The sequence below is a fragment of the Podarcis erhardii genome, assembly GCF_964252035.2.
Source record: "Podarcis erhardii genome assembly, chromosome: 13".
Taxonomy (NCBI): Eukaryota; Metazoa; Chordata; class Lepidosauria; order Squamata; family Lacertidae; genus Podarcis; species Podarcis erhardii.
Genome location: NC_138502.1, coordinates 2,829,805 through 2,845,331, shown reverse-complemented (window position 1 = coordinate 2,845,331; position 15,527 = coordinate 2,829,805). Strand labels below are relative to the sequence as shown.

Below are 15,527 nucleotides of genomic sequence, written 5' to 3'. Positions count from 1 at the left end.
TGTTTTGGCTTAAGCTAAATTTTTGACGCTATTGATTTTTGACGCTACCAGTGATTACTTAGGTCTGATGCTTTCCTGCTCACCACACTAGCAGGAACAGCAACTTCCTTTCTGCAAAAACACTCCCTTGGGAAGCAGTAAGTTAAGCAAATGTAAATTCCTTTTATAGGCTGACGGAGAGTCCTGCTACTACAATAACCACTACATTACTGTCTGCACTTGAGGAAGTTAGGTGCCACCTTTCTAATATTTTAGAAGCCTCTTTTTAAAAAGCAGCCTAGTGTGGGGCTGGTGTTCCCTATGGCATTCTCCCTACTCCTGGAGAATCTGACTTCTATCTATCCAAATATCAGTTGCGGCCCCTCTGCATAGTACTAAGCAAGCCGCAACACTTGCTGCCAGGAACTATTCTCCACTTCCTCCAAGTATTATGGGGTAGGTCTTAGGATTCCTTAAGATCAAGATCCTCCACAAATGCCCTCACCAAGAGCTGTGGGGTAAAGGACAAAGCAGCACCTTAAGGCAACATTTATTTCCTTGTGGGGGGGGGGGGAGAAGAAAACACAAGGGACACAAAGTCTGTGCAATTTTTCTTTTTACTGACGCCCAAACTGCACACAATGGTTCACACAGGGTGTTCTTCAACAATGGGGGAGAAAAAAGTTAACTGAAGATTCAACAGCCAGTTTATTTTTCTCAAACTGGCAAAGCTGTGGGAGAGGGAAGACAAACCCCTCAGAAGGTTTTTAAAGCAAAGCGAGTTATCTTTTTGGTCAAATTTCCCCCCCTCGGGTTTACTAATTTTTTTTTTCACATTCAGGGCTTCAACAGCAGCAAAGGGGGTATTGGTGAAGTTTGGGGTCTCTTCAAGTGCAGGATGAGGTAACTTGGGTTGTAGGCACATTGAGGACACCTGTGGAGGGGGAAAGATGTGGTCAGAGGCAGAAGGAGAAGCTGGAAACAGCAGTTGTGGGGGTGCATTTGCAGAATAGGACATAGGGCTGCTATTCCCACAAGGTAAATACCAAGCTCTAGCAGAAGTACAGAAGTTATGGGGGCATAATAATAATTTTATTTGTACCCCGCCCATCTGGCTGGGCTTCCCCAGCCACTCTGGGTGGCTTCCACAAAGACCAAAAATACACTAAGATATCACACATTAAAAACTTCCCTGAACAGGGCTGCCTTAAGATGTCTTCTGAATGTCAGGTAGTTGTTTTTCTCTTTGACATCTGGTGGGAGGGCATTCCACAGTGTGGGTGCCACCACCGAGAAGGCCCTCTGCCTGGTTCCCTGTAGCTTTGCTTCTCACAATGAGGGAACTGCCAGAAGGCCCTCGGCGCTGGACCTCAGTGTCTGGGCTGAACGATGGGGGTGGAGACGCTCCTTCAGGTCTACTGGGCCTTTGAGACCGTTTATGGCTTTAAAGGTCTGCACCAACACTTTGAATTGTGCTCGGAAATGTACTGGGAGCCAATGCAGGAATGCAAGTTTCAAGCATAAATGTTTCCCACAAGAAAACCTTGAAAATTGTAGTTTATGGTGAGAAACAAAAGTCAGTCTGAATTTTCAGCAAGAAATGTTAATTCCTCTTCTCAGAAATAACCCCTCAAGCCTCTCAAAGCATCCTCTTGTGCCTTTGAGAACTTAGAATTAATTCAGGAGGTGTGACTTCTTCCTTTGCCATGCAGCTCTTAAATGCTAAAAAGCTCCCTTTCAGAAGAGGCCGAAAACCAGAGATGGGGCCCAGCACATCTTGCCATCTTTACTTATTCTTCACTTCTGAAATCATATGCCCAGTGGAGCGCTATGGCACAACAGTAGAGGAACCCAAAGGAAGGGGAAGAAAAACTAGCTTGCTTCAGGGATTTAGAAGTTTCCATTCAGACTGTTTCCTCACAAGTGCATCAAATTTGGAAATCTTGGACTGCTATCCTCTGATCCAGCTATTAGCAGGGCTTGAGCCAATTCCTCTGGCTAACCCACCACACAGGGTTGCTGTGAGGATAAAATGGGGAGGGGAGACCACTTATGGCACTGCCTTGGTGCCTCGCATGGCACAATACAAATAAATCAACAACATCTCTGTTCAGTTTTAGCGTTCCTGCCCAGGCGTCCTTACCAGATCACAGCTCTTGGCATCCCCTCACCGTGTGCAGGTTCATCACGCCAGTAGGGCTGGGGCCAGCTCTCCCCCAGGCTCAGGTGTTGAGATCTGCAAAGAAAAAAATAGCCCTGCTGACAAACCTGTCCCTTTCTGTACTAATAACTTTGCTTCTCTGAAGTTAACTCACGGAGGACACCGTGTGGCAAAGGAAAACATGACAGAGTGCCAGAAAGACATAATGGCTCTTAGCCAGAGGTCAGCAAACTTTTTCAGCAGGGGGCCGGTCCACTGTCCCTCAGACTTTGTGGGGGGCCGGACTATATTTTGAAAATAAAAATAAAAATGAATCCCTATGCCCCACAAATAACCCAGAGGTGCATTTTAAATAAAAGGACACATTCTACTCATGTAAAAACATGCTGATTCCTGGACCATCCACGGACTGGATTTAGAAGGCGATTGGGCCAGATCCGGCCCCCGGGCCTTAGTTTGCCTACCCATTGTCTTAGCCATATGCAGCATAGCATTTTGGGTTCCATATACAGTGGTACCTCGGGTTAAATACGTTTCAGGTTACATACGCTTCAGGTTACAGACTCCGCTAACCCAGAAATAGTACCTCGGGTTAAGAACTTTGCTTCAGGATGAGAACAGAAATCGTGCTCCAGCAGCACGGCAGCAGCGGGAGGCCCCATTAGCTAAAGTGGTGCTTCAAGTTAAGAACAGGTTCAGGTTAAGAACGGACCTCCGGAATGAATTAAGTACGTAACCAAAGGTACCACTGTACTGACAGAAGATGCAGCCTGCATTAACCAGAATTCATGCACCTTGGTTTACAAAACCTGTGCCCCCTCCCCACATGCCGTAGGACTGCAACTCCCGGCATCCCCTGTCCAGGAACATCTCTGGTTAGAATAGGGCTTGCTTGCTTCTGTGAATTTGTCCTGGGAATGGAGGACTTTAAGGGAACTAAGGGCCTTTCACTGCCAGCATCTACTTACATCCACAAGCTGTTGCTGGATCTCCGGCAGCGGCTGGGAGGGACTCTCCTGGGCTGGGGAAGCAGGCTTGCTGGCTTCCACCACTGCTTCTTGAGCCATCGCAGGTGTGCTAGTGGCAGGGGTGTCTCCACCAGCAGCAGCAGAGCTCGGAGCAGGCTGCTCTTTGGTAGCTGTGGTAGCCTTAGGCAGGAAAAAAAGGGGGTTATAGGTTTCTGAATAGAGATTGGCATTGACACACAGGGCATTTTTATGTTCGGTAGTTGAATGTGCATGCAGAGTGCGCAGTTCCTCGAGATCTACAGAAACCTAGCTCAGTTTATGGATGCCCCTCACCTATATGTCAAGGTAAGGCACAGGATCTTGCCCATCGCACAGCCCTTCTGAACAATGAGTGGGAGATTTGGATACTGAGAAAGAAGATACATGTCAGCAAGGCAGAGATAATTATTTATTATTATTATTATTATTATTATTATTATTATTATTATTATTTATTTGTACCCCGCCCATCTGGCTGGGTGGCTTCCAAGAGACCAAAATACACTAAAATGTCACACATAAAAAACTTCCCTGAACAGGGCTGCCTTATGATGTCTTCTGAATATCAGGTAGTTGTTTATCGCTTTGACATCTGATGGGAGGGCGGTACCACAGGGTGGGCGCCACTACCGAGAAGGCCCTCTGCCTGGTTCCCTGTAACCTCACTTCTCGCAGGGAGGGAACCGCCAGAAGGACCTCAGAAATGGACCTCAGTGTCCGGGCCGAACGATGGGGGTGGAGATGCTCCTTCAGGTCTACTGGGCCTTTGAGGCCGTTTAGGGCTTTAAAGGTCAACACCAACACTTTGAATTGTGCTCGGAAACGTACTGGGAGCCAAGAGAGATTTCTTTCTTTAGCAGAACCCCGTTTGCATTGTTTAAATTTCTTGCAAGGGTTGAGCATAGGAGCCATGGGTATAAATCAAGCAAACGACAGGGGCACCTCCCCACCCCAGTAAAAAAGGAGAAAGAGAGGGAGTTGGAAGTGAAGGAGATTCGTTTTGCCTCCCTGCTTTGTAATATCCCATAGTTGGGACAAACAAATTTGTAAGTAAGCACTGGCTATATTTTACCTCTTTTCAAATTACTTCTACTTCCATTTAGAAGAGAAGACTATAATTAGCCAGTTTCAAACCCCACTGCCTTAAGAAGTTTAACCCATGTTTACAGTGTACAGAACACATTGCTTTGTACATCTTTTAAGCCAATGGTTGCAGAATTATCTGGAGAGCTTTCGTGAGCAAGGTTCCTCCTGCTCAGAGCATTTGATGAACACTTGGGTTAAGATAAAGAACCCACTCTCTTTAGATTATTATTCTTTAAATTTAAACATATTTTATTATTCCAAAAAGCAAAAAACGCAAAAAGAAAAATCTCTTTAGATTATGTTTCACCAGAGGATGCCTTTATTTTTAACTGATGTGAGCTGCTTTGGGAGTTGCTAACTCTCTGAAACAAAAACGTAGCAAAGAAATACAAAAATAAATAGATAAGGCTTCTCGTCTATCTCAGCCATTGAACTTTTAACAAATGCACTAAACAAGGTCGTGTTCTAGAGATTCCAAAGACGGAAGAACAGAGGCTGGTATTGATGGCCAGAGATCCCATCCTATCCATCAGTAGTCCCTGGATCTCACCTCAGTTGCAGTCTGGCGGGCGGCAGCTGTTTGCTGGCGCCTGCGCTGGAAGTAAGGTCGGTTGCGCTGGCGCTGGGGCTCAGGACGGATGCCGTCCGCTGGGGCTTGTGCCGCCTTTGTCTCGCCATCTCCTCCCTCAGTGGTGGGCTGCTGCGGTGGGCGGGGGCGGAAAGGTCTGGAAAAGCAAATGATAGTCACACTCTGCTTATGCAGCCGCCTCCTCGAAGATGAAATCAGGTCGCCCCTCACTCTGGCTATGCTCAGGCATAATTTGAAAACTCACCTTTGCGTTCAGGTCTTTGGAGTATGGTTGGTCTCAGGGCTGTATTACCTGCTGCTGCTGCTTTTGTTGACGAAGATCAGTTTGTGGTTTAAAGGTTTTTTTATGATTAATGCATTGTTTTAAGTTGTTAGCCACCCCATTCTCCCTTCTGGGACAAAGGGCAGGATATAAAGAATATCATGAAAACATTAAAGGAAGACTTAGTGGCTGAAAGGAAGCAGGTTATTTAGCAACATGGCTTAAGAACTTAAATAGCAAACTCCTTGTAAACAGCAGCTCCTCAAATGAGAGGTGGGGGAGAAAAGCAATTGGAAGAGGCTGCAGATTTCAAAGCAGAATGTGCATCTCCTCTTGAAACTGTTTATGAGATATTAGCAGAGTAGACCCTTTCCCATCCCTTTCAAAAATGCACCTTGCAGAGAGCTGTCGTTTCCATCCTGGAAAAGCAGAGGAGCTGCCATATACAGTTGTACCTTGGTTTTCGAACAGCTTAGTTCTCAAACGTTTTGGCTCCCGAACGCCGCAAGCTGTTCTGGTTTGCGAACTATTTTTGGAAGCCGAACGTCCGACGGGGCTTCCACTGCTTCCAAACATTTTGCAACGGACTTGCAGAATGGATTCCGTTTGACTTCCAAGGTACGACTGTACTTCCCCTTATTCCTTTAAACACTATGCTGTTCCTTAAAGAGTAGGGAAGTTTCTCTTGTACATCAGGTGAACAGCATACAAAGAGGACACCTGCCTAAATAACCCTACTCTTTGCTTTGATCATGTGGATATAGGTCCCCAGAAGGGATGTTGTGAAGAGAAAGATGGTTTGTAACTGAAATACCAGCCTTGGTGTTACTGGTTGAAGTCACAGACATGACGGTGCTGCCTGCAGCTTTACCTGCGGTATCTGGGACGGAAGCGAGGGGCTGGGGCTCTCTCACCAGCCTGGATCTGCTGTTGCTGATCTCCCTCAGGCTGGGTGGCATCTTTGGGTTCTGTGCTTTCACTGCCCTGAGGGAGAAATATCACAATGCCTTCAGTTCCTCGGGGTATTATCCCAAACTGCTCTTACCCCAAGGCCAGAAGAGCCACTTAGAACCATTGGTGAACTAATGCCAGGGTACTGGAAGAAGCAAAGACCACCAGTGTCGAAGCAATGATTCTTCAACATCAACTTCACTGGACTGGTCATGTTCAGATGTCTGATTATCGTCTTCCAAAGCAACTACTCTATTCTAAACTTAAAAATGGAAAGCGTAATGCTGGTGGGTCAACAAAAGAGGTTCAAAGACTCTCAAGCCAAATTTTTATTATTATTATTATAAACACTGGCAACTGGGAAACACTAACCAGCGAGCGCTCCAATTGGACAACAACCTTTACCAAAGGTGTCATGGGCTTTGAAGACACTTGAACTCAGGACAAGAGGGAGAAGCGTGCTAAGAGGAAGGCACGCTTGGCAAACCCTCACCGTGATCAACTCCCACCCGGAAACCTATGTCCCAACTGTGGAAGGACGTGTGGATCCAGAATTGGCCTCCACAGTCACTGTTAAGAGTGTGTTCAGGGAAGACCATCTTACTCAGCTACAAGTGATCGCCAAAGAAGATCATGGCTCAGTGGTGAAGGCCATTTGCCACAATGACATTCTATACAAATTCACTTATGTGTAGGGCTGTGTTTTGTGTGTGAGTGAGAGATCGCCAAGTGTTACTCCCACAGTGGCTGGAAAAAGACTAGATACTCTCCTTCTCCCACCTCTCAGCAGGTTCTCGAGAGAATTCCAGCCCCACAGAGGACTCACTTCTGCTGGCTGGGCCTGCTGCTGCTGGGCTTGAGCCCTAGGCCCTCGCACAAATCTCCGGCGGAAGAAAAATGGTGGGGGGCGCCTCCTTCGGGGGCGCTGCTGTACAGCATCATCAGCCCTCTCCCCCTCGCTGACCGTCTCTGCGGCCCCTTCTGTCCGGGTGGCATCCTGTGGCTGTTGGGCCTGCCGGGGCCTGGGGATGAACCTGCGAAAGCGGCGGCGGTTGGGAGCATAGCGGCTGCCCTTCACAGGAACACCGCCTGGGCCAGTCACATTGGCCGCCTCAGCCCCCTGCAAAAGAAAACAAGGAATAAAGGGAGTGAGGAGAGACTCTTCCATTGCAGTCTTCAATGGCTGGAAGGCTAGCGCCACAGTCCTCTTACCTTCTCTCCTTCCACAACATCAAACTCCACCGTTTCCCCGTCTCCCACACTTCGGAGGAATTTACGGGGGTTGTTCCTCTTAATTGCCGTCTAGTAAAGTGCAGAGAAGACAACATGAACTTTTTGGGAAGGCGATGTAACTCATGCTACATTCTCAAGTTTCCCAAGTTAAACCCTTTTGTAAGCTCCACCAACAAACTATTTTGGCTACACCAAGTTTCTGGGATGCAGCATCGCTCTTCCTTGAGGTGTGGGGAAGAAAGCAAATACTTTATTCCCATCAAACCGTTACAGATAATGCACAAGAACTACATGCTAACTGAATTAACAAACTCTCAAACAATTGGAGATAGCTCTTTTCAATGTTCTTTTATAACGACCAGCAATTAGGAATGCAGGCTTATTTGGCTACTGATGCAAGTTTTAAGAACAGAACATTCTCCAAACCATGTAGATAGACAGAGTAGTCCAAGAAGAACCATGTTGCTTGGGGTTTACAGGAATAATAACTTGTAGCAACTGAAGTTCTTCTAAAGCTTTATCTGGATGGCAATGCTAACCTACCTTAATAGAGGTAGCTCCTAATCTACAAAAGAGTTGCACATCTATTTAATAAGTTACCCATCCAGTTCAGTAATACAAGCTTTGCATCCTTAAATCTTAGTGCCTATCTTCTCCTCCTGCGATGAGGCTACATTTTAATATTTTAATGTTTCAATATTTTAATGTTGTATTTTAATGTTGTTTTTAAGTTGTAATCATTCAACTTGTTTTTATTATTGCTTGTAAGCCGCTCTAAGCCCGGCCTTGGCTGGGGAGGGCGGGGTATAAATAAAAATTATTATTATTTAATGGACATCTGATCATCTAAAGAGAAGGATTTAGGGGGTCTCTCTTTAATTCAAACAATGATTTACACATCTAGGAAATTTCCTCTAGGAAATCCAGCAGAGCGCCATAATTCAGATTTCTGTTTGCTAACATATTTACCACTTGGAACGAGCTTGTGATTGAGATACAAGCCTACAGCATAACAGAGAAGAGGGCAAAGAGAATGAAATTTTGTGTGTTTCTTACCTGGTGCACAAACACATCCTCCTTGGTATCATTCCTGTATTGAGGGAAGGAGAGGGAGACAAAGCTCAGAATACGCGGAGGGTAAGAGTTCTGGATTTCATGTATGCCAAATGAGGGCTCAAATTAGGGAGTGGGGAGGTATGAATTCTACAATCCTCTCCCAATTTTAGCCAGATCCCATCTCCCACAGCTTGGAGACAGGGAAGTAACAAAAGGTTTGTGGGGGGGGGGTGTAAAACTCCACCTGACCCTGCTGCAATTTGAGTAACATGCCCAGCACCCACAACACAACTTTAATGTGTCTACTTCTATACCAGCCTACGGTCACGGTCACTACCACCATACCCACTTGGTACCTCTTCAGCTGGGACAGGCACTCAGCTAACCTACTCTGTGGAAACTGAGAGAAATGAGACACAGACATTGTTTTCCACAAGCGTAGAAGGAGAACCATAACTGATCAGTTACAGGTAGGTGTTGGTCTGCCGTAGTTGAAACAAAACAAAAAAAATCCTTCCAGTAGCACCTTAGAGACCAACTAAGTTTGTTATTGGTATGAGCTTTCGTGTGCATGCACACTTCTTTATTTTGTTTTCATAACTGATCAGGTGATGATGCATGTGATAGCTATTAAGTTTCTACTGTATATTATGAGAAGTTTGAAATTCAGAATACAGAAATTCCCAGTCTGACAACGGGTCTCATTTAAGCACTGCTGTTACACTTACACACACACACACACACACACACACACACACACACACACACACCATCTGAAAGCTTCTAGCTCTCTGCTCTATCAGCTTCACCAGAAATCCATGCTATTAGTATTAACAGTGGCTTTCTGCTGGCATAGCCAATTCCATTTACATACAGCCACCCAAAGAGGGCATCATAGTACCAACACACAGCATGGATAAACATCCCAAGTCCTTGGCTGGCTTGCTGGGAGTGTCACAGTCCTGCTTGTTGGCTTAATCAGCTGTTTGTATTAGCCAAGCCACACACTGGCGTCTGACAGATTAGCAGTCCAACCAAGCAGCCCAGATTTCTAAAATCACACACAAGCAAACAGTGTTCTATTTGTAAGGGGATTCAGTCAAATGCACAAAGGTCCAAGGAAGCATCTTCCGAGCATTCAGATATAGAGAGACCTGTTAAGGAGTTCTTATGTTTCAGTACATTAGTTCTACAAGGATATACTGGAAATCTTGCTCAGGTATGCTCAAGTCTTTCACTAGAGTTATCTTGGGTGGGGCACAAGATTTTTTTCTGCAAAAGAACAGACCAGCTGACAATTTCTGGGTTAGTCTTTGCTCCTGTGACTCAGAGGCTCTCTAAGAGAAATTAAGGAACTGAGAAGCAGCTCTGTTTTGTGGCGCTAGGCTTAATTTCAGGCTCAGTTCACCTAAGAGAAACTTCATTTCATTGAAGTGCACTTCTCTTCCTTGCTAATTCACAGCCAACATTCAAAGCAAACTGAAGATATAGCTACTAGTCAGCGCTGTCTTAAGCATATATGGTGCCGGGGTGTAAAGATCCAATCCCAGGCGCACAGGAGGGTGGAGCTGGCCAGCCGCCTCAGCGTCTCGCTGGCTCGGTCACCCCCGAACTCGCGGCGCAGAGCCGCCTGCAGCAGAAGAGCCCGCTATGGCGCTCCGACCAATGGACGGGCTCTTCCCCAGACTCAACTCTCAGGCCCCAGACTCTTGGCCTGGCGCCTCTGAGAGCCCGGCACCCCGCACCCCTAGTGCCTATGGGTAAGACGGCCCTGTTACTAGTCAAGCCTGGCCTCCTTTACATTCCCTTTTTTACCATCAGCCACCGCAGTGGGAATCTACTGAAGGGGACTTTCTTGAATGCTACTGTACTCAGGTCCTGCTTGCAGCCTTCCGATAGGCATCTAGAAGAACGGGATGCTCGACCAGATGGGCCACTGGTCTGATCTAGCAGGGTTCTATTCTTATGTAATCATTGTCAATTTATTATTTAAGTCAATAAATTTCAATGGATTAAACTACTGTAAAGTTGTCTTTCTTAAAAGTTTGGTTGTAAAACTCAAAGTTTTGCATTTTTTTTTATCAGGAGTTGTCAGAACTCCAGCTGCTTCTGACTTCCCGAGATGAAGAATCCGTTGCAACCAAGCCTGTTTCTTCTTAGGGAGGAAGGATGGAACGTAAATCAAATTTATAAATTCATAAGCATGTAAAATAAAAGGCCCCAGAGTTTCATGCATCTTCCAAGCCCTTGGGGAGGTAAACAAGGGAGGCTCACCTGTTTATAAATCCATAGCCATTGCGGACGTTGAACCATTTCACAGTGCCCTGCACCTGGGTGGCTGCAAGTCATTGGCAAGAAAGAAAGAAAATTCGCATGTTGAGAAGCAGATACACTTTTACCCACCTGGTGAAACATCTTTCCTTTCTAAGCACACCTCCAAGCCACTTCCATACCCCAATAATATTCTGCAAGCATTAAGAGTTTGGGTTCGGGTCAGGAGTTCCAAAACAAGCTAAGATTTGCCCCTAAGGCTAGCCATTTTTTATTTCAACCCACTATGACTACACAGTTATTACATACTTCTTTGTTGTATGACCTTGGGGCGGGGTTGTGAGTGGTTTAAAGAGGGCGGCATAGAAATGTTTTAAAACAGAATCTAGTAGACACCTAGCTTGGCAATATACAGTCCCAGCTTCTCTAGGCTTTAAAGAAGCAATACACACTTTTAAGTTGGTGGTCAAGTCCCTCAATAGACTTTCAGGAGGCAGAATTCTCATGGCTCCAACTTCATTTGCATCAGTTTCAACTGCCAGAGGTCTAGCCATGTGGCATAGTGGTTAGAGTGTCAGACCAGTACCTAGGAAACCAGGGTTCAAAATCCCCAGCTATGAAACTCATTGGGTAACCTTGGTTCAGACACTGCCTCTCAACCTAACCTACCTCACAGGGTTGTTGTGAGGATTAAATGAGGAGGGGAAGAAACACATGACACCCTGAGATATAACAATAAAATTAAACTAATGGGGGGATTTAGCTCTCTATAAGGCCAGGTAATATAAGCAAAAACACATTAACTCTGAAGCAAGCAGCCCCATATCCATTTCTCCCATGAAACCCCCCCTCACCAGCCCCAAGCCAGGAACACTTCCTAGCATCCTACCTACATAAGTGCTTATCCTGTAAAAGGCTACAGCACACCATTCGGACATCTCTTTATGATGGGGGAATGTGAGAGAGGTGGCAGAATTTAAACTATTTCCAAAGCAAAAGGATCAAATTCCTCTGCCAGCAAGGGAGGAGCCATAGCTTCACCAATGGGCAACATGCATTGCACACCGGTCCCAGATTCAAACCCTAGTATCTTCTAATTAAAATTAACTCTTGCATTTATATCCCACTTTCAATGAGCTCAAGGTGGCATGTGTGGTGAGGTATTTCCCCTCTTAAAAGAACCAGGCACATGCATAGTGGGGGGGGGGGCGCAGGGGGCAGTTGCCCACCCCATCAAGTAATGAAAAAAAAACAAAAAACGCTTAGCTGACCAATTGCGTCACAGATAGTTCCGCCCCCCTAACAAAGCCTGGCTACGCCCATGGGTACATGGAAAGCTATTTCCCAGGACTAGAGAAATGTATCCCAAAGTGTGACATGTATACCCCTGTGTATTCAAAAGGGTTTCAAAAATGTACAGGGCAAAAAAAAAAGCAAAAAGCTGTAGAATGCAATTCAAACACAAAATGGTATTAATTAAAACTTTTCCCAAATTATTGCTGCCCAAGAAATAGTATGCTGGTAAGACTAAAACTCTCAAAAGGGGGGCACTATTATTGTAAGTTTGGGAACTGCTGAACTAGAGCAACAAATTTAGCCAATTAAGGATCTAGCCAATTAAGCCCCAATCCCTTGGGGGAATGGCCCCCACCCTCTCTGGTGTCTTGCCCTCCTGCCCCGCCCACAAGCCCTTAAGTTACCCCCCTGCTCCACACCTCAGTCAGAGTTTGTTTTAAAGGGCTCCCAAAGTAAACTTTGCCAAGTTAGTGTTTTTGTCAAATGAGCCACAACCCCTTGGGGGGGTGGCCCCCATTGCCTAGCCGCCTCTCTGCACCCAAATGACTCTGCTCACAGACCCTTAAGACTCTCGCTGTTCTCAGGACCTCGAAAGCCTGGTCTGCTATAATTTAGTCTTCGCTTTTTTAAAATTAAAAAAGTGCTGCTATCACAAATTTTGGGCAGTTAGTGGTTTTTGCCACAGCGCTGCCCCTTACCTCAAAGCCTGACCTATATAGCTCTTTTCATTTTAAAAAGTGCTCCTAATGCAAACTTTATCAAGTTGGTTCCCCCCCCCCAAAAAAAGCTGTAAAGTTTTGGGGGCGTGGCTCCCACCCTCCCAGGCCCGCCTCTGCCCAAGTGACCCTGCCCACAATCCCTCAAGCCACACCCCTGACCCACACCTCGGAGCCTAAGCTTCTCAAGCACTTTTTTGATTTAAAAAGTTTTCCTACAAACTTTGCCAAGTTAGTGGGTTTCCCTGCCCCACTAGCCCCGCCCCCAACCTCTTAAGCCACACCCCTGTCCCACACATCAGAGCCTGACCAAATAAGCACTTTTTTAATATAAAAAACTGCTCCTGCCACAAACTTTGCCAAGTGTTTTTTGGGGACCAGCCTTCCGCCTCCCTGACTCATAGCCCCGCCTCTGCCCCAGTGACCCGCCCACAATCCCTCAAGCCACACCCCTTACCCCACACCTGAGAGTCCAGCTTCTCTAAAGCACTTTTTTCATTAAAAAAAGTGTTCCTACAAACTTTGCCAAGTTAGTGGGGTCCCGCCCCCCAAAAAAACCTTGGGCACCTGCCCCACTAGCCCCGCCCCCAATCTCTTAAGCCACACCCCTGTCCCACACATCAATAACCGAATAAGCACTTTTTTAATATAAAAAACTGCTCCTGCCACAAACTTTGCCAAGTGTTTTTTTGCCACAATCTTTTTGGGGACCAGCCTTCCGCCTCCCTGCCTCATAGCCCCGCCTCTGTCCAAGTGACCCGCCCACAATCCCTCAAGCCACACCCCTGCCCCACTAGCCCCGCCCCAAGTGACACCGCCCCCAACCTCTTAAGCGACACCCCCTGCCCCACACCTCAGAGTCTGAGCATCTCTAAAGCACTTTTTTCATTTAAAAAGTGTTCCTACAAACTTTGCCAAGTTAGTGGGGTTTCCTCTCCCCCCCAAAAACCCTTGGGCACCTGCCCCACTAGCCCCGCCCCCAACCTCTTAAGCCACACCCCTGCCCCACACCTCAGGGCCTGAGTTTCTCTAAAACACTTTAAAGCATTCCTACTACAACTTTTGCAAAGTTGGTGTGGTTCCCCCCCCCAAAAAAAAACCCTTGGGCGCTAGCCCTGCCCCCAAGTGACCCCGCCCCCAACCTCTTAAGCCACGCCCCTGCCCCACACCTCTGAGTTTCTCTAAAACGCTTCTTTAAAGCATTCCTACTACAACTTTTGCAAAGTTGGTGGGTTCCCCCCCCAAAAAAAACACCCTTGGGCGCTAGCCCCGCCCCCAAGTGACCCCGCCCCCAACTTCTTAAGCCACACCCCTGCCCCACACCTCTGAGTTTCTCTAAAACACTTCTTTAAAGCATTCCTACTACAACTTTTGCAAAGTTGGTGTGGTTCCCCCCCCAAAAAAACACCCTTGGGCGCTAGCCCCGCCCCCAGTGACCCCGCCCCCAACCTCTTAAGCCACGCCCCTGCCCCACACCTCAGAGCCTGAGTTTCTCTAGGACACTTCTTTAAAGCATTCCTACTACAAATTTTCCAAAGTTGGTGTGGTTCCCCCCCCAAAAAAACCATTGGGCGCTAGCCCCGCCCCCAAGTGACCCCGCCCCCAACCCCTTAAGCCACGCCCCTGCCCCACACCTCAGAGCCTGACCAAACACTTTTTAAATATAAAAACCTGCTCCTGCCACAAACTTTGCCAAGTGGTTTTTCGCCCCAACTTTTTGGGGGGACCTGCCCCCCCCCAGGATCCACGAGGCCCCGCCCCCTGCCCCCGCGGCCCCGCCCCCCGCTCCAGAGCTGGGCTCTGGCCCCGCCCACCCCAGGCCCCTCCCCCTCCCCTCAGGTGCTGGCGGGGCAAACGGTTCCCTCAGCGAGTCTCCGCGCCCGAGTCCTCCCTCAGCCCCCTCACCTAAGACGCGCTTGGCCGCCTGGCTCCGCGCCGCGGGTGCCGCGGGCAAGGCTGCCGCGGGCGGGGCGGGCTTGGCCGCGGGCTCCCCCGCGGGGCTCTCCCCGGGGCCGGTAACGGCTCCTCCGCCTCCTCCGCCTCCTCCTCCTCCTCCGCTCTCCACAGCTTCGCTCAGCATCCCCGCCGGCTGCCTCCGCCTCTCCGCCGCCGCCTTCTCCTCCTCCTCCACCTGTTGGGTGTCTGCCTGCCCGTCCGTTGGTGCCGCCGCGGCCGCCGCCGAAGCGCCCCCTCCTCCTCCTCACCGCGCGCCCGCCCGCCTGCCTCTGCCCGCTGCCCGCCTCGCGCCCGCCGACACCCCCTCGCCCCTCAGCCCAACGCCCAATCAGCAACGGCCGCCGCTCGCTCGCACGCCCGCGCGCCCTCCGGCCAATCAGCACCCCCGCACCTGCCTACCGGCCGCGCTGACCAACCCCCTCCCCTTTTATATATAGAGAGATGATAAGGAAGGGGGCGGGGCGAGCGGGGGGGGAGGGAGGGAGAGGCACGCCCACGCCCCGCGGCCACGCCCACGCCCCGCGCTCCCATTGGACGGCAGGGTCCCGCTCAGGTGCTCCGCGGCCACGTGGGGGCCGGAGTGGGATGAAGGATGCGAGGCAACGCCAGCAGAGAGAGGGAATCCAGCGCCCGCGGCTGGGATGGCGAGGCGATTAATTGCTGGGCGTAATCAGGCTAATCAAGGTCCTGCCAAAGTTTTGCACCGCGGGGAGGGTTTTTTTTTTTTTTTTTTGCACGGCTGGAGGGAAAAGGCTCCGCTGCAAATCGGCGGGATTTGCTTCCGAGTAGACCGGGCTGTATATTGTCTCCCAGCTTATTTAACTTATATGCAGAATTCGTCAGGCGAAAGGCTGGGCTGGATGAATCACTAGCCGGAATTAAGATTGCCGGAAGAAATATCAACAACCTCAGATATGCAGATGACACAACCTTGAGGGCAGAAAGTGAGGAGGAATTAAAGAAC

General features: G+C 48.4%; 1 protein-coding gene across 1 annotated transcript; it reads right to left on the bottom strand.

The window, feature by feature from the left end:
• Positions 1–578: 578 nt before the first annotated feature.
• Positions 579–14,815, bottom strand: YBX2 (Y-box binding protein 2). Its single transcript, XM_081835755.1, has 10 exons — positions 14,513–14,815; positions 10,599–10,662; positions 8,325–8,358; positions 7,248–7,337; positions 6,862–7,155; positions 5,956–6,068; positions 4,784–4,958; positions 3,109–3,288; positions 2,123–2,215; positions 579–913 (listed from the first exon to the last, which is right to left on the bottom strand). Exons 1-9 carry the CDS (start codon positions 14,685–14,687, stop codon positions 2,165–2,167), a joined length of 1,176 nt encoding a protein of 391 aa, XP_081691881.1. The 5' UTR covers positions 14,688–14,815; the 3' UTR covers positions 579–913; positions 2,123–2,164.
• Between the last annotated feature and the right edge of the window lie 712 nt (positions 14,816–15,527).